Source organism: Panulirus ornatus, chromosome 5 (assembly GCF_036320965.1).
Source record: "Panulirus ornatus isolate Po-2019 chromosome 5, ASM3632096v1, whole genome shotgun sequence".
NCBI lineage: Eukaryota > Metazoa > Arthropoda > Malacostraca > Decapoda > Palinuridae > Panulirus > Panulirus ornatus.
Genome location: NC_092228.1, coordinates 21,257,503 through 21,281,502, shown reverse-complemented (window position 1 = coordinate 21,281,502; position 24,000 = coordinate 21,257,503). Strand labels below are relative to the sequence as shown.

At 48.5% G+C, this 24,000-nt stretch overlaps 1 protein-coding gene across 5 annotated transcripts in view; it reads right to left on the bottom strand.

Annotated features, from left to right (window-relative positions):
• The window catches only part of LOC139748633 (uncharacterized), a 460,904-nt gene that overhangs the window by 45,864 nt on the left and 391,040 nt on the right, over window positions 1–24,000 (bottom strand). For 3 of the 5 annotated variants that reach the window (XM_071661833.1, XM_071661836.1, XM_071661831.1), the window contains 2 exons: window positions 13,302–13,418; window positions 5,742–7,654 (listed from right to left, as the gene is read on the bottom strand). In XM_071661833.1, the coding sequence (XP_071517934.1) occupies window positions 5,742–7,654; window positions 13,302–13,418 (2,030 nt within the window). The remainder of the gene's footprint in view (window positions 1–5,741; window positions 7,655–13,301; window positions 13,419–24,000) is intronic. The other 2 variants (XM_071661832.1, XM_071661837.1) reach the window with 1 other exon arrangement.

The window sequence follows — 24,000 nt, the reverse complement described above, 5'->3', positions numbered from 1 at the left end:
CAACCAGCTGGGGTTCCTGGTAGAGTCCTGCCAGTCCTGGTCGAGTGACTCAGGCTGGTTCACTGGTAGTATCTGGGACAACAGAGGGAGCTACTGCTTCTTTCCAAGTCGTGAGGATCATCCCAGGAAGGTTGTGGTGTGTGTATCAATGTTGGTTGCTGGTGAGGTTGTTCGTCACATATGTGTGCGTGGGCAAGGCTGCTGCCGCTGTGTGTGTGTGTGTGCGTGTGTGTGTGTGTGTGTCACTACTACAACATACATTCGGGGCAGAAGAATGCAATACCGTATGGAAATACACGTGTATACAGCAGGGTACATTTCCCCGTGAGTACCGTATCCGGCCGCGGAGGGAGTGGCCATGGGCGGGTGGTGGTGGAGGTGATGTGTGAGGTGTGGGTCAGCGCTGGACGGTCGGTGCTGGACCATGTTGGCTCGGTCGCAGGAGGACATGGTAGGGTAGATCAAGAGGGAGGACCTCATACTCCATGGCGAAGGTGTGGACATAACAAGGGTTGTTCTGCAGAAGGCACCTACCCTCCCACCTCTCTCTCCGGCTCAACTTCTAGCAGGAAAATGATGGGGAAAAATTATATACCATGTGGTATGGCGAGGGGGTAACGTACAGCTATGGAAAGTCTCTAGGGAAAGTGTGACCAGGATAACGTTTTCCACCAGCTTGATAATCAGGTGGCTGGGCCTGCGTTCTGATAAGGAAAGACATGGTTATAATACACTTGATGAGGAGGATTATTAACTGATAAGACCCATCATTATAGTATTAATATAACCTGATCAGAAGGTGTTAATGGCTATCACATTTGCAACATCTGGTGGTGGTAGTTTTTACCAGCGTTCAACCACTCTGATGTGAACAACAACTTGTGCCCCACATTGCCATTAAATTTTTTTTCCTTTGATCTTCATATTGGAGATCTTTTTTCGACTTTTGTGTTGTCGAAATTGTGTGGCATTTTGAACATCTGTCTTTGATTTCTTGGGAGTCTGAGAAAGACAATGATTTTTGGTCTTTGGCTATTTCCTCACTATGTATGTATATGAGAGAAAAGATTGTTTTGATTGCTCCTCTTCGCATACGTTCTAGCTTTACTTCATCCTTGAGAGCTGCGGTGGCCGGAACTGAGTGGTGTATATGCCAAAGTGAGGTCTGACCTGGGCATTGTTTTGTCGTTTATACTTGTAGTTATGACAACTGTTGACGTTATTGATCGCAACCAGACATTGTTTGCTGCGCTTGAGTTCATTATTCATGATAGCTCCACCTCAACGTGCTTGACCCCCTCACTCTTTTGCGAGAGCGCCAGACCCCCTCCGACCCAGTCTACTGCTAACCCTTGCTTCACTCTCTAACAACCTCTACTGACATACCATATCCCTCCTTCCTCACACTAACACAACACTAACAAAACAACGGAATCACCCGACAAGCACTAAACAACCAACCACCCACCCCATCCACCTCCTCCCTACTCAGTCTCAAACACCACCCTCCACCAGACATACGTCCATATGAAACTACACTCCCCAGACACACACGAGTCACATTTTCTCCCGTCTGAGCTCGAAAGATCACCCATCCCTATGACGCTACAAACATTGACCCAGCACGTCCCATGGTCCTTCATGACCACGATTCAACTACCACAACGAAGACACCGAACCCTAACTGCTCACTTGCTCTGCATCTCCGCACACACAAATGAACATAACATCAATGCACTTCAAGACATGTAGTCCCGCCTGGTGGACATATTTATCTTCTTAAGAGCTGCGGGAGCATTGTAAGAATAAAAGGGACTCGTGGGTAGAAAGTAGGCATATATATATATATATATATATATATTTTTTTTATATTTATATATATATATATATATATATATATATATATATATATTCCTATGAGTCCACGGGGAAAATGAAACACAATAAGTTCCTAAGTGCACTTTCGTGTAATAATCACATCATCAGGGGAGACACAAGAGAGAAATATAACAGTCAGTTGATATACAACGAAGAGACGTAGCGTCCTATGGCTCTGAGCGAAACGTAATGAAGTTAGAAAAATATCCTCCTATACTGGCCTTTGTTGATGCCATAACCTCTCTCTCTCTCTCTCTCTCTCTCTCTTTCTCTCTATCTGAACTTTGGTCATTCTAACCTTTTTGTGTGTGTGTTTGTGTGTCTGTATGTTTGTGTGTTTATGTTTGTGTGTTGTTTTACGTGTTCAGTGGCCGAGCTGACGTCATCATTTTCTTAAGGAAAAGGTAAAGATGGACCGACATTTCTCTGTCGTGGTAGCGAGGACGCCGTGTGTCCCCGGCGAAGCAGTGCGTCCACAGATGTGGACGCCAGCTGAAGTGAGAGCGCTTGAACGATGCAGCGTCTCCTGCCCCCTGGCCAAGACGACGGAGATGAACCTCACTGTTACACAGAGAGAGAGAGAGAGAGAGAGCATCTCTCATCCAATGGCTAACAAGCGAAAGCGTCGACTGAAGTTAAAACTTGAAGTCTGCAACACATGTTAGGTGTGTGTGTGTGTGTGTTTTCTCCCGCCATTTCTGTGATGTACGGAATAATACCGCGCTGTTGCGGAGGTTCAAAAGAAAGCAAAGGTCTTTGACAAGTGGTGGGGACTGTGGCCTGCCGGGGTTAAAGGTGGTGGACAGTAAACGAAAGGTGAGGGGAAAAACATAGCTGGGTCTAATCTATGTCAGGTCACCACCACCTGTTGTGGAGGGTGGCTTATAGTATTATAAGTCGGGGAGGGAGGGTTATAAGTGAGGGGAGGAAGGGGTTTAAGTGAGGGGAGGGAAGGTTTTAAGTCGTGGAGGGAGGGTTTTAAGTCGGGGAGGCAAGGAGGTAGGGCAGTTTAAACTCCTGTTGGGACACGTAGCCACAGAGCAGCAAGACTGAGTCATGGCTACAAGAAGAACACGTCGGATCCTAACCCACCCCGCTGGAGAGTGAGGCTCAGCGTCTTGTACTGGGTCGGCACACGGGGGGGTTGACCTCCTGACGTTACGCCGTGGGGAAATGCACCGTGCACTTCGCTGCTCTCTCTCCCTCTCTCTCTCTCTCTCTCTCTCTCTCTCTCTCTCTCTCACTCACTCACGTTTATTGACAGCCTTGGAAATGCAACCGGTGCTGTCAGCGCCGCCCCGGAGTCAGAGCGGCCGCTAGAAATGGCCTGCTCGATTCCCCGGACGTCAAGTAGAGGATACAGATATGTGTCAGCCAGTACGTGTTATCTCCTGAGGGAGGGAGGGACGACTCCTGGTGGTGCGAGACGCAGGCGACACGTGCGGGTCTTGAGGAGGTGAGGAAGAGTCTCGAGTGAGTGAGTGAGGGAGGCAGGGAGGCAGGGAGGGAGGGAGGAGGTTGGAGAGCGAACATCGACCTCTATTTCGCCGACCACCGCGTCATCACCTATGCACCTCTGGGTCATGCAGGTCCCCCCTGGCAAACATTCCTCCCTCAACAAAAAAACAGACGCCAATTGACATTGACGCAATCACTTTGCATACGCTAGAAGTACGCGTACATTACCCGGCTTACTTTCGGACGCCCTTAGAAAACTTGGGTGCGTCAGATAAGCGTGCATTGTGCAGCTGAGCTGGACGCAGGACGAGACGAGAGCTAAGCAGGGCGGGTACTTACACCAGCGCTATTGTCTCTGGCGATGTCATCGATCACTCAGCGGCAGCGCACGATGCCTGGCGAGGGTCAAGTGAGGTCCGCGGCCGACGGGCCAACAGAAGGAGGAGGGAAGAGGAGGACGAGGGCGAGACGAAGTGATGTAAGAAAGAATTGTTTTGAGACAACGCCACAGAGGAAGAATAGAATTCACGAACGAGAGTGAACGTCGAGGAGATCGAAATGTGACAATGTTGAAGAGGTGATAAATGAAGAAGGAAGGAAGGAAGGAAGGAAGGAAAGAAGGGATAGATAGAACGAGATAAGAAAGAGGAATAGGATAGAGATGAGGTTTCCGGACACAGCGAACAAGAGCCGGTTGGCTATGTCCGGTGGGCAGGTGTGAATAAGTCAGTGGGTCGGATTCCGTGGCAACAGGTCGTGAGGGGAGACCAGCCCTTGGGCGACCACCTGGTGGGGTGAGGCTGACCGAAACCAAAGGTCGTCCGGGGAGGATAACTGAAGGGCTCAGGGTACCTGGGTGTGGAGTTGAAGGGCTCAGGGCACTTGGGCGGGGAGTTGAATTCTCAGGGTACCTGAGTGGGAAGTTAAAGGCCTCATGGTAACTAAGTGGGGAGTTAAAGGCCTCAGGGGAACTATGTGGGGAGTTAAAGGCCTTAGTGTAACTAAGTGGAGAGTTAAAGGCCTCAGGGGAACTATGTGGGGAGTTAAAGGCCTTAGAGTAACTAAGTGGGGGGTTAAAGGCCTCTTGGTAACTAAGTAGGGAGTTAAAGGCCTCAGGGTAACTATGTGGGGAGTTAAATGCCTTAGGGTAACAAAGTGGGGAGTTTAAGGCCTCAGGGTAACAAAGTGGGGAGCTAAAGGCCTTAGAGTAACAAGTGGAGAGTTAAAGGCCTCTTGGTAACTAAGTAGGGAGTTAAATGCCTCAGGGTAACAAAGTGGGGAGCTAAAAGCCTCAGGGTAACTAAGTGGGTCGTTATAGGCCTCAGGGTAACCAAGCAGGGAGTTAAGTGGGGAGTACTGGTGCAGAGGGATAAGAAATGAGACGAGGGGAGATGGACTCCGACTGGAGGCAAATGTCGAGAAGAACGACAGAGTCGAGGAGAATCAGAGAACGACATAAGGGCTTACTAAGAGGATCGATTGATGGTGGTGGGAGGGAGGGAGAGGGTGCAGGGAGGTGTGGCACCAGTGTGAGGGGGAGGAAGAAGAAGCCGCCTGAAGACAAAGAGAGCCGCGTCAGCCTAAGGCCTGTCGGGGGTGTGACAACGGCGACAGAGAGGATGAGACAAAGGGTTACAAGGAGACGAGGAGGAAGGGAATGGGTGTCACAGACGATCGGGGCAAAGAACAGAAGACCGAGATCTTGAGGGAAAAGGTTAAGTGGGACTTTAGAAATCATCTTGTGGGACAAAGTACTGAACATAACTTCTTATCCCAAATCACAGACAAAAAGATATATGGTGTAAGGCGTATTTATTAATTGAGTAACTTTCGTAGAAACTTTTAAGCTTGCAGAAACGAGAGGGGAAGATTGTGAAGTCATACAGACTCGGAAATAACGTAAAACTGTGGACAAAAGTGAAAAGAAAACGTGATTATAACAGCACGTATGCCACGGGGTACTACTCTAAAAATGACTGAATGTCTATTGCTTCCCTGAGGTTCGTAAGACTACGCCGAAGGTATTGTGAAGGTGTGATATAACGTGTTAAATGTTTACAAGTAACATGGTTCAGATTATCGTACCTACACGAAGCTCCGCGAGCCACAGACACCTAGGATTACAAAGTTGTCAGACTTCGCAGTAAGTATAAGTTGTCAGACTTCGTATTAAGTATAAGTTGTTAGACTTTGTATTAAGTATAAGTTGTTAGACTTTGTATTAAGTATTCGTATGTGGCATGTGACACAGAGATGATGATAAAGATGAGACAGAGAGGAACTCTGTCATGAATATACATTTGGGAAACGAAGCAAGTGAGTGGAGAACGAAGCAAGAAAGTCTTGAATTTTTGTAAATATGAAACAAGAGTCGAACAGAAGCGTAAGGTCAGAAGGTCACGTACCCTGCCTGAGCGATCCGTCTGGTTCAGCTCCGTCACTTCCAGGACTCCAGTGGCCGTTAACTCTTTCAGAAGCCTCACCACTTGATCCTCCTCACCCACCCGACAGGCCACCAGGAGCGCCCCTTCGCTGCTGCCCTTCATCTTGTCGCCAATGTGTGGGAACCTGAAACCGCTCAGTAGCGGCGGCAGGACCTTGGTATGCTTCTTGCTGGAGCTGGTGGGAGCGGTCGCTGTGGCTGTAGAGCCGCGTGAGTTCGAGGAACCACCGCTGCTGCTGGCGTTGACCAGGGGCTTCTCGTGGCTGGTCTTTGTGGGTTGTTCCTTCTGGTGGTGGTGATGTCCTCGTGGCTCCTGATGGTGAGTGTTGCTGGCTTGCTCCTTGACAGAGGCGCTGTGGCCTTTGCCTTTGCCCTGCTCAACTCTCTGGTCGGTGGCTTTTGGCCCAGTGCTTGTGGTAGTTGTGGTTGTGGTTGTGGTTGTTGTAGATGCGTCTTTAGTTGTCTCTCTCGCGTTTGGCTTTGAGGTCACGTGTTCTTTGTCTCCGCCAGGTTGACTTCTTATCACTACTTTATCGAGGTTTATCACAGCTTCCGAAGACTTGCCCGCTGGCACGAAGGTCGTCAGCGGCACAATGATCTTGCCCCCAGCACCTCTGGTGAAGGGTCTGCCTATAGTGATCGGGTTGGTGGCAGGTGGCAAGACTGGGTTGGTTGGTCGTACCTCACTCTCCCGGGGAGTGGCAGCTCCTGCAGGAGGTAGCCTGACCTCTGTAACACCCTCTGCGTTATCCTTGTTTACCGCAGGAGGTTCCTTAGCGGTTGCCGAGTCCTTCCGTGTTTTGGTCAAGTATCCGGAGAAGGAGTACGACTGGAAGTTCTCAGTGTAGGCTTTGGCCGCCGCTCGAATCACCTCAGTCCGGGTCTCACCGGCCGACGCTACCCCTGCGTGTGGCAGGGAGACGAGCTTGTGGGCAGCGTCGGGTACTCTGCCGGCGTTAGTGTGGCCTTTATCAGCGGTCCTTGGGTGCTCGACATGGACCAGACTCTGAGGATGTGGTTCTCGTACTTCCGAGCCTCTGGCCACACCCGTCTTGCGCTCCTCCGCAGCTGGAGTCACGTGCGGGCCCTCACGAGCAACCTCGCCCGCCGGGCCGCAAGCTGAGGCGATGGGTGGGATGAATCCCTTCTCGCCGGATGTGCTGGTGGGCTGCGCCCGGTTGGGCAGAGGGAGTGGCGACCGACTCCGTCGCTGTTCGAGGATGGCCGCCGGTTCTCCGCTGCCCAGCGACCCAGCACGTATCAGCTGCTGGTAATGCTGCTCCCTGTAGTGATCCTCACCGTACCGCTGCCTCGTCTCGGGTATGTCAACTCTCGGGCTCCTCTGCAGCTGCTGGACCTGCTTGGGCCTGACCTGCTGCTGCTGCTTCAGGGACTCGTGTCTCTCGACGTCACGCTGGGGCTGCTTCTGTCTCAGCTTCTGGTTCTCCTGTGACTCTGTCTCCTTTGGCTGTTGGACCTTGATGATGTGAACCGACTTATTATCATGGTCTTCTGTTTCCTGCGGCGCCTTCTGCTGTGATTTGCTGTGTGGCAGCTGCGCGTCCTTTTGCTGTGGGTGTTGGGTCGCTTTCTGCTGCTGCTGTTGCTCTGGTTGCTGTGGCTGTTTTATCTCCTGTGTCCCCTTTGACTGCAGTGGCTGTTGAGGACCTTGAGCCTCCCTTGGCTTCGGGTAATGAGCACTCTTGGGCTGTGTGTGCTGTGTCTGTGCGTCCTTGTGCTGTGGGTACTGAGCGCGAGGGGACTGCTGTGGGTCGTTGGCCTTCTTCCTGCTGGTCTGCTGCTGTTGGCCTGGCCTGTGTTGCTGGGTCTGCACGCCCTCCTCAGGCTGCCGGGTCAGTGTTCTGCCAGTGGGACCTGAGGAAGAGACGAGAACTTGGTAAATCGACCTGGGTCTGTAAACACCAAGACCACTAATCCCTTAACATACGTAGAGTAACCCTGGACTTACAGTGGAAACAGCGTACAGGAACAGTCAGACGAGACGGAGTCCGAAGGTTTGCAGACAGTCAGCGAAGGAGAGAGAGAGAGAGAGAGAGAGAGAGAGAGAGAGAGAGAGAGAGAGGGGTCAAGAATGGACAGCATGGCCATTAAGTCTCTCTAGTCTGATACTAGTGGGCTGAGTGTTGGTATTCCCGGTGTGTGAGGAGGGGGGGGAACCTCGGCCAGGTAACCAGGTCAAGCGGGGTCACGCCTGCCGCCCTGACGATGAAGTATTCACACTGGCTCTTGTCAGCTTCAGGGAGACCTGCCACGCCGACGGAGGTGCTGGTGGCAGCCTTCCCGTGCCACACTAACGGAGGCGACCCTCCCGTACTGCACCAACGGAGGCGACCCACCCGTACTGCACCAACGGAGGCGACCCACCCGTACTGCACCAACGGAGGCGACCCACCCGTACTGCACCAACGGAGGCGACCCACCCGTACTGCACCAACGGAGGCGACCCTCCCGTACTGCACCAACGGAGGAGACCCTCCCGTACTGCACCAACGGAGGAGACCCTCCCGTACTGCACCAACGGAGGAGACCCACCCGTACTGCACCAACGGAGGCGACCCACCCGTAGTGCACCAACGGAGGAGACCCTCCCATGCCACACCAGTGAAGCCGTGCTCTCTCGGGACGCCCTCCCTCACCACCTAAGTCGTTATCATCGCGTCTCTCACAAGCGAGCGTAACGACCCAGACCAGAGGTCGTGATGACCAAACAAAACATGAAGGTGTGGGGAGAGTGGGGAAAGTTAGCACGGGTCAGTTCCCACACCTCGGGGGAATACAGGGCGAGTGTGTGGGAGAGGTTGTAAGTCGCGATCTTGCACACGGCTGAACACACTCGCACGCAGGACTGAGTGAAGTGAATTCAAGCGATGGCTTAAAGTGGTTCCTCACATTAGATCTTTGGACATTTCTCGCCATCTCGATGTGACATGTCCGTACGACAGTTCCTACAGCGGTAGTTCACACTGGTTTCGTGTGTCTGGCAGCTGGCCGCGGCTACTGCTGGGGCAGAAGCGCAAGGGGTTCCCACTCCATCGTAAAAGCATGTGACAAGGTGGCTGGAGTTCCACTGGTCCATACTTAATTCCCTTGCCACAGCCTAGACCACTGACTCTCTCTCTCTCTCTCTCTCTCTCTCTCTCCCCACACACAGCATCCATCACTGCGTTCCTCTCCTCCCACAGCCTATCCTGCTGTAAGGTTCATCATCAGCTAGAAATGTTCCTCGTCCCGACCTTCATGCAGATGTCACCGCACCTGGTCAAGGGTTCGTCTGTCCGGAGGGCTGGGTGGATGTGGTTCGCACATCTTATTCTTTCTGTTTGTGCAACGTCATCAGAAAGGGTGGACCTCGTATTGTCAAATCTGTTCCCTGTCAGGCACCCGAAGCTGGGGCGTCTGAATGAACGTGGATATAACTATGATAATGATAGGTGAGAGATAGGTAGTATGTGTGGGGAGAGGAACCCGGGTGTTTTGGCTCTGCAAGAAACCACGCGCAAGGGAGATGAGGAAAAATGGCTCGGAAATGTCCTTGGGACAAAGTCTGGAGTTAGGGTTATGGCCAGAGCAAAGGATGGGGTACCACTACTGCTGAAGAAGGAGTTTTGTAAGTGTATGAAAGAGTATGAGAAAGTGAACCTTAGACTGATGTAGGTGAAAACGAAAGTGGACTGCGACAAGTGTGTGTCTGGTCACTTCCTGGTGGAGGCGAGGGTGAACTTTTGTAGAGGCTTTAAGAGATGACGAAACACCATGGGTGAGAAGGGGGTCGATGAAAGTGAGTGACCTTGAAAAATAGGTTTGTGTGAGCAGAGAAGAAAAGAGATTGTGTGAGGTATAGCTACTAAAAGGAAAGCTACCAGGAGCAATGAGGAGTTTCTATCAAGAGAGTAAGGTGTGTTTGCAAGTAGGAAGAGAGGAGTGTGAGTGATTCCCGGCCAAGATGGCTCTGCGGTAAGGGTCTGTGATGTTATCATGGCTGTTTAATTTGTTTGTGGATGGGGTAGTGAGGGAGGTAAATGTGGGGGGTCTTGGAGAGAAGGAGGTGCTTACAGTCTCCCGGAAGAGGGGGAACCTAGAAAGTGAGTCAGCTGCTGTTTGCTGATGACACGGTCTTTATGGCAAACTTGAGTGAGAAACTGCAGAAGCTGGTGTCTGACTTTGAGGAACTGAGTAAAGGAATGAAAATAGAAATTGTTGTAGATAAGAGCAAGGTTATAAAGTCTACCAGAGAAAAGAGATGGGTTGGCTGGAGTATTGAGCATGAACATAGTGAATCTGGAAGAAGTGGAGAGCTTTATATACCTGGGAGTGGACACAGCAGCGATGGAACTGTGGAAGCTGAGGTGAGCCATAGAATGGGTGTGGTGGGAAAAGTCCTTTGTACAGTGAGGAGTGTGTGGATAAAGAGGTCACTGTCTGTGATGGCAAAGGTGGGTTTCTTTGACGGTATGGTAGACTCGACGGAGTTATATGGCTGCTTGGTGTGGTGCGGAGGAGGAATAGATGTGTTGGAGATGAGATTCTTGAGAATGATACGTGGTGTGACGAGGTTGATCAAGTAAGAGATTGTATGGTGCGAGCAGGTTAAACCGTCAGGGACTTACCGTCTGCTGGTTCCCGCAGAGGTCCGGAAGCTTCTGACCCACAGGCCAGGGATATCTGGACTCTGATTTACACTAAGCAGACATTCTAACACAAACCAACCCATGACACACCCTCCCTCACCACCACTTCTTCCCCGTCTGGCTATCACACCTTCCCTCACCACCACCATTCCATCCCTCCTCGAAAACTGCACCCTCCTTCCATGGCTAACACAGCATGAACGGCAGAATGGAATTGGTGACTGGTATAACCACTCATCCCGCCATTTTCCATTTTCGTACTTCCTATATTCCAGGCATAACCTTCCCGCTCAACACTGATATATTCTTCTGCAAATATTTCACGCCAACAGCTCGCAATTTCTATCCTGGCAAGGGAACAGATAGTTTATTGGCAGTTATGCATAGGGGTTAGTCATCGCGCCTGCTTAGTCATCCATCCTCTCATAGCACAGATTATACACATATGATATTTTCCCAAGAACATATCACCCCAGCATCCAGCAGTTTCTGTCCTGGCGAGGCAGAGTTATTGGCAACTGTGTATGGGGGTTAGTCATCATGATTCTAGCAATTTTCTTGGCGTTTGACAGACAAACGGGACAAACATGACCGCCTTTGTATGGTAAAGATTTACTCCTGTACATTCTGTAATCCGTTCGAAACCCTTTATGACGGTCAGTCATGAATAAAGATAGTTATGTAGAAAGATAGATCTATAAGAAAGATAGTCATTGAGAAAGTCATAAACCTGTAATATACATGAGAATTATTTTTCCCAGGAGGTTCTGAGTCAATACGTTACAGTGTCTCCTAAACTAGATACTCCCACGCTACCACAAGACCACTACAGCTGCATACTGTAATGTACATCACAGTCATCTATGATACAGTCGTCTATGTTACAGTCATTTATGATACAACACGCTCTATATCCTCCTCGAACCTGTTATAAGCCAGTTAGTATTTTCAAGGCAGTTTTTAGCTGAATGTCATCTTGCTTATATATTACAGACTTGATTATTCGCCACTAAATCTATATTATGGTTTCTATATACTGTGTAATATGTCCTCGGTAATAGACATACGTACCATAGATGATTTCAGAACAGTTGCAAAGGCACCATCATTTAAACTCTTATGTTATGGATTAACAAGTTAAGGCACACAATTAATATGTAAAGCAAAATACTTAAAAAGACGGTGCTTAGATACAAGAAGGATTTACCTAAAGGAAATGCAGTTTCAAAATAAACAGAAAGCAAAAGCAGGCAAATAACTCGACAGGTACAATAAAATTAAGGAAATGAAATGACAGGACGATGCATGTGGATGACGAGAACATAATAACAAGACGATGTATGTAGATGACGAGAACATAATAACAAGACGATGTATGTGGATGACGAGAACATAATGACAGGACGATGTATGTGGATGAGGCATGAAGATACACCACAATAGAAACTTGACATCAAGGATCTATTCTCCTGAACTGTTCTTCCATTTTCTTCGCCTCTTCGCGATGGCCACAACTCCAGGAACACCTCCAACAAGCCACCCCTCCACCACAAACCCCCAGCCCCTCCGACACACCAACAGGTTCCTCCAACGATGAACCATGAAAGGTATTCTGAGCTTCATCTCCAACCTCCCCAGTCTGTGTTTAGCCCGCGGGTTGACTGGTGAACTGGGACCTGACCTGGCCTGGGGATTGACTGGTAGACTTGGGCCTGACCTGGCCTGGGGATTGACTGGTAGACTTGGGCCTGACCTGGCCTGGGGATTGACTGGTAGACTGGGATCTGACTTGGCCTGGGGATTGACTGGTAGACTTGGGCCTGACCTGGCATGGGGATTGACTGGTAGACTTGGGCCTGACCTGGCATGGGGATTGACTGGTAGACTGGGACCTGACCTGGCCTGGGGATTGACTGGTAGACTGGGACCTGACCTGACCTGGGGATTGACTGGTAGACTGGGACCTGACCTGACCTGGGGATTGACTGGTAGACTTGGGCCTGACCTGGCATGGGGATTGACTGGTAGACTTGGGCCTGACCTGGCCTGGGGATTGACTGGTAGACTGGGACCTGACCTGGCCTGGGGATTGACTGGTAGACTGGGACCTGACCTGACCTGGGGATTGACTGGTAGACTGGGACCTGACCTGACCTGGGGATTGACTGGTAGACTGGGACCTGACCTGGCCTGGGGATTGACTGGTAGACTGGGATCTGACTTGGCCTGGGGATTGACTGGTAGACTGGGACCTGACCTGACCTGGGGATTGACAGGTAGACTGGGACCTGACCTGGCCTGGGGATTGACTGATAGACTGGGACCTGACCTGACCTGACCTGGGGATTGACTGGTAGACTGGGACCTGACCTGGCCTGAGGATTGACTGGTAGACTGGGACCTGACCTGGCCTGTGGATTGACTGGTAGACTGGGACTTGACCTGACCTGGGGATTGACTGGTAGACTGGGACCTGACCTGGCCTGAGGATTGACTGGTAGACCGAGATCTGGTCTAGCCTGGAGACTAACTGGCAAACCGCCACCTGAGAACACTAACTAGCAGACTGGTCGTTGGACTGGAGACTAACTGGCAGACCGTCTCCTGACCTGGAGACTAACTGGAAGACTGGCACCTGGTCTGGCCTGCCCTCGAGACTGACTGACAGAGCGGGACCTGGGCTGGCCTGTCCTGACCACGGACTGGCCGGCCTGCAGGTGGAGGAGTTGGGGGTCGAGCCTGCAGGTGGAGGAGCTGGGGGTCGAGCCTGCAGGTGGAGGAGCTGGGGGTCGAGCCTGCAGGTGGAGGGGAGTGGAGGTCGAGCCTGCAGGTGGAGGAGTTGGGAGTCGAGCCATAGTAGACCTGCAACTCACTCAGCAGTTCTATAAGTCGACCTGAACCGCTTCTGGTGTAACGCTTCCTTGGCCTTCCTCCTCCTCCTCCTGCTCCTCCTGCAGCTGCTGCTGCTGTTCCTGCTGCTGCTGCTTCAGCTGCGGGAAGTTAAAGGGATGGAGTGGTGAGGACGGGAGGAGGTGACCTGCGACCAATAAGAGGCAGAAGAAATGATGATGATGATGATGATGGTGATGATGATGATGATGATGGTGATGATGATGATGATGATGGTGATGATGATGATGATGATGGTGATGATGATGATGGTGATGATGATGATGATGATGATGATGATGATGGTGATGATGATGATGGTGATGATGATGATGATGATGGTGATGATGATGATGGTGATGATGATGATGGTGATGATGATGATGGTGATGATGATGGTGATGATGATGATGGTGATGATGATGATGATGATGATGATGATGATGATGATGATGATGATGGTGATGATGGTGATAACGATGATGATGATGGTGATGATGATGATGGTGATGATGATGATGATGATGATGGTGATGATGATGATGGTGATGATGATGATGATGATGGTGATGATGGTGATAACGATGATGATGATGGTGATGATGATGATGGTGATGATGATGATGGTGATGATGATGGTGATGATGATGATGATGGTGATGATGATGATGATGATGGTGATGATGGTGATAACGATGATGATGATGACAATGATGATGATGATGATGATGATGATGATGATGGTGATGATGATGATGATGATGATGGTGATGATGATGGTGATGATGATGATGATGATGATAGTGACAATGATGATGATGATGATGATGATGATGGTGATGATGATGATGATGATGATGGTGATGATGATGATGATGATGATGGTGATGATGGTGATGATGATGATGATGATGATGATGGTGATGATGATGATGATGATGATGATGATGATGATGATGATGATGATGATGATGATGATGATGATGATGATGATGATGATGATGATGATGACAATGATGATGATGATGATGATGATGATAGTGACAATGATGATGATGATGATGATGATGATAGTGACAATGATGATGATGGGAGAGGAAGGCAATGATTAAATGGAAAGGGGAAAAGGGGAGGAAAGAAAGTCAAGTCATTAAATGGAAGGGGGAGAGGAGGGAGGGAATCCAGTTGTTAAAAGGCAGAAGAGGGAAACGAATACTTAAAGGGGAGATGGTGGAGGTATGGCCAAGGAACCCATCATTTCTGACACAAGGTAGAAACGGAGGGGAGGGGAAAAGACAATTAATCAAATAAGATTAAAATCATATCAAATATTAATCAGAAAAAAGAATAAATGGAAAATAGATATAGGCAAGCTCACACTGGCTCTGGACGGGGTATAGGGACATTAGATCCCGAAATGGGACTGAAATAATCCCAGGTAAACTATGGAATAATCCAGAAGGCATGGGATTATCAGTGCCTCATCGTGCAATAATCCTAAACACGTGAGATTATCACCGTTACGTCATCAACTCATTAACATAAATCAGTCATAAAGAAAATAAGGAAAAACTCAATAAAATCTGACCTTTAATTAGGGTATAATTAGCCATTATTGTGGGTATGATTATCAATAGGATTATAATCATATGATCATATAATCGTATGATTAATATAGCGTTATTGCATTCATGTGATATTCTGACCAATACCTTCATTGATCATCATTATCATCATCATGAAGAGATGTGTTGTAATCACATTAAAGTAATCATAGCATAACAGGTAATTAATATGATTGGACACGTAGGACAAACTTAAGGAAGAGTAAGTGCTTAGTAATCAAGACAAAAAGTAATTTTTTTTCTTGATTACCTTAGATAACTTCGACAAGAAAATCAGGACAGTCGCCCAAAGTAATCCTTTCCTGATTTCCTAAGGTAACTTTAACAAGAAAATCAGGACAGTCGCCTAAAGTAACCGTTTCCTGATTTCCTTAAGTAACTAGGTAAAAAAAAAAGATAAGAACAATCCCCAAAGTAATCCTTTCCTAATTCCCTTAAAAAACTTTAACAAGAAAATTAGAACTTGCCCAAAGTAATCCATTCTTGATTTCCTTACTGACTTGACAGGAAAATAAGGACTTTCCAAAGTAATTCTTTCTTGATTCCCTTAATGACTTAACAGGAAAATAAAGACTTTCTAAAGTAATTCCTTCTTGATTCCCTTACTGACTTAACAGGAAAATAAGGACATTCCAAAGTAATTCCTTCTTGATTCCCTTACTGACTTAACAGGAAAATAAGGACATTCCAAAGTAATTCCTTCTTGATTCCCTTACTGACTTAACAGGAAAATAAAGACTTTCCAAAGTAATTCCTTCTTGATTCCCTTACTGACTTAACAGGAAAATAAGGACATTCCAAAGTAATTCCTTCTTGATTCCCTTACTGACTTAACAGGAAAATAAGGACATTCCAAAGTAATTCCTTCTTGATTCCCTTACTGACTTAACAGGAAAATAAAGACTTTCCAAAGTAATTCCTTCTTGATTCCCTTACTGACTTAACAGGAAAATAAGGACATTCCAAAGTAATCCATTCTTGATTCCCTTAACTAACTTTATTAAGAATATCAGGAGGTAGTGATGGTGAGCCGTGTGTACGTAGTGAGCAGGACCTACACTGAGGTAGGCGGGAAAGGTGGGAGGGAAGGCGCATCGAGCAGGACCTACACTGAGGCAGGAGGGAAAGGTGGGAGGGAAGGCGCATCGAGCAGGACCTACACTGAGGCAGGAGGGAAAGGTGGGAGGGAAGGCGCGTCTCTTGCTCTCCGCAGACCAAGATAACAGATAACATTGTTATGGACCAAAAGGCTCACCTGGTATTACCTGTCCTTCCTCATGTATACCTCTTATCTGTCCCTCCCTGTTATCTGTACCACCCATGTACTCCCATGTATACCTCTTATCTGTACCACCCATGTACTCCCATGTATACTTGTAATCTGTACCACCCATGTACTCACGTGAATACCTGTTATCTGTACTACCCATGTACTCACATGTATACCTGTTATCTGTACCACCCATGTACTCACATGCATACCTGTAATCTGTACCACCCATGTACTCACATGTATACCTGTTATCTGTACCACCCATGCACTCACATGTATACCTGTTATCTGTACCACCCATGCACTCACATGTATACCTGTTATCTGTACCACCCACGTACTCACATGCATACCTGTAATCTGTACCACCCATGTACTCACATGTATACCTGTTATCTGTACCACCCATGCACTCACATGTATACCTGTTATCTGTACCACCCACGTACTCACATGCATACCTGTTATCTGTTCCACCCATGTACTCACATGTATACCTGTTATCTGGCCGTCGTGCTCATGGATCGTACCATCATGGTGCTCAAGGGTCGTACCGTCATGGTGCTCAAGGGTCGTACCATCATGGTGCTCAAGGGTCGTACCGTCATGGTGCTCAAGGGTCGTACCATCATGGTGCTCAAGGGTCGTACCGTCATGGTGCTCAAGGGTCGTACCATCATGGTGCTCAAGGGTCGTACCGTCATGGTGCTCAAGAGTCGTACCGTCATGGTGCTCAAGGGTCGTACCATCATGGTGCTCAAGGGTCGTACCGTCATGGTGCTCAAGGGTCGTACCATCATGGTGCTCAAGGGTCGTACCGTCATGGTGCTCAAGAGTCGTACCGTCATGGTGCTCAAGGGTCGTACCATCATGGTGCTCAAGGGTCGTACCGTCATGGTGCTCAAGGGTCGTACCGTCATGGTGCTCAAGGGTCGTACCATCATGGTGCTCAAGAGTCGTACCGTCATGGTGCTCAAGGGTCGTACCGTCATGGTGCTCAAGGGTCGTACCGTCATGGTGCTCAAGGGTCGTACCGTCATGGTGCTCAAGGGTCGTACCATCATGGTGCTCAAGGGTCGTACCGTCATGGTGCTCAAGGGTCGTACAGTCATGGTGCTCAAGGGTCGTACCGTCATGGTGCTCAAGGGTCGTACCGTCATGGTGCTCAAGGGTCGTACCATCATGGTGCTCAAGGGTCGTACCGTCATGGTGCTCAAGGGTCGTACCGTCATGGTGCTCAAGGGGCGTACCGTCATGGTGCTCAAGGGTCGTACCGTCATGGTGCTCAAGGGTCGTACCGTCATGGTGCTCAAGGGTCGTACCATCATGGTGCTCAAGGGTCGTACCGTCATGGTGCTCAAGGGTCGTACCGTCATGGTGCTCAATGGTCGTACCGTCATGGTGCTCAAGGGTCGTACCGTCATGGTGCTCAAGGGTCGTACCATCATGGTGCTCAAGAGTCGTACCGTCATGGTGCTCAAGGGTCGTACCGTCATGGTGCTCAAGGGTCGTACCGTCATGGTGCTCAAGGGTCGTACCGTCATGGTGCTCAAGGGTCGTACCATCATGGTGCTCAAGGGTCGTACCGTCATGGTGCTCAAGGGTCGTACCGTCATTGTGCTCAAGGGTCGTACCGTCATGGTGCTCAAGGGTCGTACCGTCATGGTGCTCAAGGGTCGTACCGTCATGGTGCTCAAGGGTCGTACCATCATGGTGCTCAAGGGTCGTACCATCATGGTGCTCAAGGGTCGTACCGTCATGGTGCTCAAGGGTCGTACCGTCATGGTGCTCAAGGGTCGTACCGTCATGGTGCTCAAGGGACTTGGCTCTTAATGGCCACCACCCCCAACCCCACAGGCCGCCCGCCCCCGACCCACACGTCGCCCCGCCCGTCGTACAACGTGCAATCTACAGCACTGGTTCTCCCGGCCGCCTGCCGCACGACACTATCTACTTCAATTCGTGCCGCGGGGTGCGACGCCCGGGAGGCCCCAGGGGCGATAGGGGGAGAGGGGGGGAGAGGAGGGTGGGGGGAAGCTTTGGGGTGTTGGGGGGTGGAGAGGAGGGCGGGGGGAGGAGATATTGACGGTGGGGGGAAAGGGGGAAGAGGACATTAAAGGGGGAGTGGACGGAGGAGATGGATGGAGGAGGGAGACTCATGGAGACGAGGAGGGAGATAAGACGCCCCAAGGAGGTTTGATGGAGGGGGAGGGACGTAGGTGTGTGTGTGTGTGTGTGTGTGTGTGTGTGTGTGTGTGTGTGTACGGTCGGTTTATATACTAGTCAGATTGTAGAGACGGGACGTTATATATATATATATATATATATATATATATATATATATATATATATATATATATATATATATATATAGTCGTCTGTTCTTAACGCTACCTCGCCAACGCGGGAGATGGCGAATAGTATGAAATAAAATAGAGAGAGAGAGAGAGAGAGAGAGAGAGAGAGAGAGAGAGAGAGAGAGAGAGAGGAATGTGTGAGCTGTGTAGCACAACACACACACACACACACACCGTCCAGAGTGGATTCATATGAACCATTCATATTTACCGTTCACCTTCATCATGTATCCTGGTGTTTCATTATGCATGGTTCGCATTCAGTGGTTCATGTGTTCATGGTTCAATACCGCATGACCACCACCGCTCATGCCTCCTGTTCACAGCTCCGACCATGAGCCAGAGTTAACTCCCAGCGTTGCTGGTTTATTCATGCGACGTCAAATAAGCTGGTTCGCTATTGATTCTGAGCTGAATTAGACCATATTCCAGAGGTAATACCTTAACGAGCCGACAAAGTGAAGCTTTTGTTTCACTTCTCATTACCGGCCGTGTTCCTGTACCGAGGGGGCGGGGCGCTGCCGTGACGTCACGAGTGTTGCCCACTTTGTTGGGCATTTTAGATCCCAACATCACCCTTACAGCGGAAGTTTGGCAAGGGCGAGTGAACTACGTGTCTTTTTAACGATTCCATCCCTTAAAGGCGGATATGGCTGAAGAGCGCTATCATCCCGCCCACAAACCAGAGGGGTTAAGATATTAGCCCCGCCCACATAAGCATAAGCCACCAATCCTGAGACCTTACGTGGCCGACTGACAGTCTTGCCCAGCCCACTCACCACAAACCACCAGTCACAAAGGTGGATAGAGATGCTTAAGATATTAGCCCCGCCCACATAAGCATAAGCCACCAATCTGGAGACTCTACGTGGCTTACTGACAGTCTAGTCCCGCCCACTAACCACAAACTACCATTCAGAAGGGTGGGTAGATATGGTTAAGATATTAGCCCCGCCCACATAAACATAAGCCACCAATCTGGAGATTCTACGTGGCTTACTGACAGTCTAGTCCCGCCCACTCAGTGTAAACCACCAGAAACCCTGCCTAACGAGGCTGATTAATGGTCAAACTCACCATCTCATCTTACACAAACGATCACACGAATGGACGCGGTTATTTCATGCCATAATTCCATACATTGGATATAAATGGCTTCCATCAGAACAGACGAGCTACCATATTAAAGTCAACCATTGATCCTGGGGCGCCCCCAGCCTCATGTGAGGTAGCAAGGGCGACGACCCAGGTCCTTTCTATAAGCTTTGGCTGCCCAAGGCTGCGCTGCTTCCAGTAGCAGGGGAGTTTAGACTTCATTGGAGTGAGAAGTTCTTTGAGGAGACGGTGGAAACCCCCCGCCCCCCCCCCCCCCCCACCATCAGATAATCTTGCCAAAAGGTGACTTTTCACGTGCGGTGTAACTTCAACCAGGAGGAGTACGGTAGCACATGTATATATATATATATATATATATATATATATATATATATATATATATATATGTGTGTGTGTGTGTGTGTGTGTGTGTGTGTGTGTGTGTGTGTGTGTGTTTGAGGACAATATGTGGTGTGAGGTGGTTTGATCGAGTACGTAGTAAAAAGGGTAAGAGAGATGTGTGGTAATAAAAAGAGTGTGGTTGACAGAGCAGAAGAGGGTGTTTTGAAATGGTTTGGTCACATGGAGAGAATGAGTGAGGAAAAATTGACAAAGAGGATATATGTGTCAGAGACGGAGGGAACGAGGATAAGTGGGAGACCAAATTGGAGGTGGAAGGTTGGAGTGAAAAAGATTTTGAGTGATCGGGGCCTGAACATGCAGGAGGGTAAAAGGTGTGTAAGGAATAGAGTGAATTGGAACGATGTGGTATACCGGGGTCGACGTGCTGTCAGTGGATTGAACCAGGGCATGTACAGCGTCTGGGATAAACCATGGAAAGTTCTGTGGGGCCTGGATGTGGAAAGGGAGCTGTGGTTTCGGTGCATTATACATGACAGCTAGAGACTTAGTGTGAACGAATGTGGCCTTTGTTGTCTTTTCCTAGCGCTACCTCGTGCGCACGCGGGGGGAGGGGGGTGTATATGTATGTATACGTTGAAATGTATAGGTATGTATATGTGCGTAAGTGGAAGTTTATGTATATACATGTGTATGTGGGTGGATTGGGCCATTGTTTCGTCTGTTTCCTTGCGCTACCTCGCTAACGCGGGAGATAGCGTCAAAGTATAGTAAAAAAAATGTAATAATGAATATATATATATATATATATATATATATATATATATATATATATATATATATATATATATAGATAGATAGATAGATAGATAGATAGATAGATAGATAGATAGGTAGATAGTTGATAGATAAATAGATATGCTGTAATGTTGCTATAACTAATCGTGTACTGATCCTGGCATTGCGTTATGAGGCCAGTCACCAGGCATCATGATAATGTTACAGCATCTTGAACGTTAGGATCGGAATCACGCCCCTAGTACAGAGTCGTTGTACTTTACATATTAAGAAACTTGCCTCGCACTGTTGCTGGATGGTAAGATGGACGTAGCGTCAGCAGCTGTGAGGACTTGTATGTCCTCCAGATGACGGAAGATCCGTTCATAGATCATCAAGGTGTATGATCAACATGGACGTGTGTGGTGGGAAATGGAATCATACTTGATCACAGAGAGAGAGAGAGAGAGAGAGAGAGAGAGAGAGAGAGAGAGAGAGAGAGAGAGAGAGAGAGAGAGAGAGACTCTGTATACTGTATCATACTGATGATACACGAAAACACACTCGTCTTCACTGTGGTAGTATGAAAGAGGTCGATTAAACCTAATTAGTTGTAGTGAGACGAGACCAGGTGGAACACATGGGGCTTTCAGGTGTTCGAAATAAGCCATTCCAAGATGTTTGAGAGGATATGATAGATACTGACGCACTTTAAGCAAAAGCTTGGGAGATGTGATAGTCGTTGCACTGCTCATTAAGTGCCCAAGACTCGTATTTCCATATGTAAATTTGTTAATAGGGAAATATAGTATACATCAATCGTTGATCTCAGCAGAAACTCCGTCAGCGTAAGTTACACGAAGAAAGTTGATCACTACTGGGTATACTCAACCTCCGGAGGGCTCTTGGGCCTTTGGTCTCAAAATGGCCTTTGGCCTTTGCATACCAATAAATTCCTGAAAGAGAGTTCTTGTGGCCCGTGGGTAATTAGAATATTTCCGTTGCCTAAACGCTCTTAAGTGATTTATTTCATTATCTCTTTATATAAACACATTTACCAATGTAGGCGAACTTCTTGTTCTTGAAGCGGATGGTCGCGATAAGAATCTTAGTGTTCGACATTTGTCCAACTCCCGTAAGACCAACACAGAGCTGCCTGTGAGGACTCAGACCTGTTGGCTGATAAAGGTCCAGCGTCTCCATCGTCTGGCCTGCAACACGATGTTCACTCGTACATCCAGACGTCATCATTGTGTCTTGTCTTTGCGTTCTTGAGATCCGGCAGCTGACTCCCCTTGCCCACGCTGAGCCATACGTATGTACACCTCGATCGTGTCTCTGTTGGCTGGACTCTGTTGGGCGTTTCTGAACACAGTGACACGCATGCTTTACCATCGGTCTTGTCTTTTCATCCCTTGTCTAAGCGGCATTTGTCACGTCCCATCTCCTCTCTGTTCTGTCATGGCTTGAGTCTGTTTTGGGCACTGTGAGACATGCGTTGCAGTCGGTCGTATGTCGTCTCCTGGCTGGATTCTGCTGTTCTCGTATATCATGAGAATATCGTCTCTCACCATGATATTCAACACCAGAAGGTATTCCCCTACCACGTCCTTCAGCCAGGTTCAATCTTCACTGGCTGGTTGCTTACTTGTTCGACCCATTACCGTACAAAATTGCTCCGTAAGAATCATCAATTCTCAAGTCATAATGAAAAACAGATTTTGAGTGTCGTTTCTCGTCGCCTCTTGCGTTCTCGCTAAATATTTGGTGCCGATCGCTCCAGTATGTTGCCTGTCTGTTTAAGTTTTGAGGCTGACGTAATGCATTATGAATAAAAGTAACAGAGCGTCTCAAAAAAAAGGTCTTATTTTATATTCTCTTGAAAAAGAGTCTTTCACCATCTAAGAATATATGGTAACGATCCTCCCCTAACTGCCTGGTCGACCAACGACCACATCCAACAGCCTGGGCCCAGCCCAGCCTTAGGGTAGTTGCTGAGTACAGTTTTGATCATCTACATTCATACATACATACATTCATACATACATACATACATACATACATACATACATACGTACATACATACATATATAGATACATGTCCACATACATACATACATACATACATATATACATACATACATAATTACATATCCACATACATGCATACATACATGCATATACATACATACATAAATACATGTCCACATACATACATACATGTGTGAAGGTGTCATGCACCAGAGCGAGGTGTTGTATGACACACAGACATCATCACCGCACCACTCCAGCCGCTCGGCTGCTGACGACACTGCCCTGGAACCGATGGGGAATCCAGGAGGAACCGACACGACACATGATGATGACCACTTTCCCTTTGGCTTAGCTTGTTCCTCGAGTCCACATCTCCGCTGCTGTGGAGATGCCTCCTCACGTACTCTTGTCTTTCCCATGCTTCCAGCCGTGCCCCCTTGTTCTGGAATGACTTCCAGGATCAGAGAACTGATCCATGTTAACTTCGTCATGGCAGCTGAGATATTATTGCTTAAGCACCATGTTCCTTCCTCTATTCTTTTTTCTTCCATTGTGGGCAGGTGGGAGGAGGCAGGTCCCTCCACTCCCTGTGGTTCAATCCACTTGGGTCCGGTGCCATCCATGTTGCATTTCTTTGGACCCTCTCCAACAGCTCTTCGTGGGAACCAAACCGTCTCTACATACTCCAGTTTAGGGAGGATGTAAGTCGTCTGTAATCCCTGAACACCTCAATGATCGTGAACCTGATGGCAGGTGTGACAGTGGGCAAAGTATAGCGTCACTTCCCTCACGATCCTTCTGAGGTGGACAGACGACCAGTTATTGGTGATGTCCATTCCTGTGTCCCTTCCACAATGATGTCCATTCCTGTGTCCCTTCCACAATGATGTCCATTCCTGTGTCCCTTCCACAATAAGACTTGCGTTCTGCTCCCTATAATGTAGTATCTCACCAGCCGGTCTATCTGAACACCTTACCCATGTCCATGACTATACATTCTGTGGGGTCAGAGTTCATACTCTGTCTGTCCGAACGTTGCTGTGTCTCGTGTGTTGCAATATCTAGCACATCCAGCTGCTTCCCACACTTTCCCCTCGTGATCCTGGCATCATCAGCAGACACATCCACATGTGGCTCTCATTTTCGTTGATCAAAAGCAGTA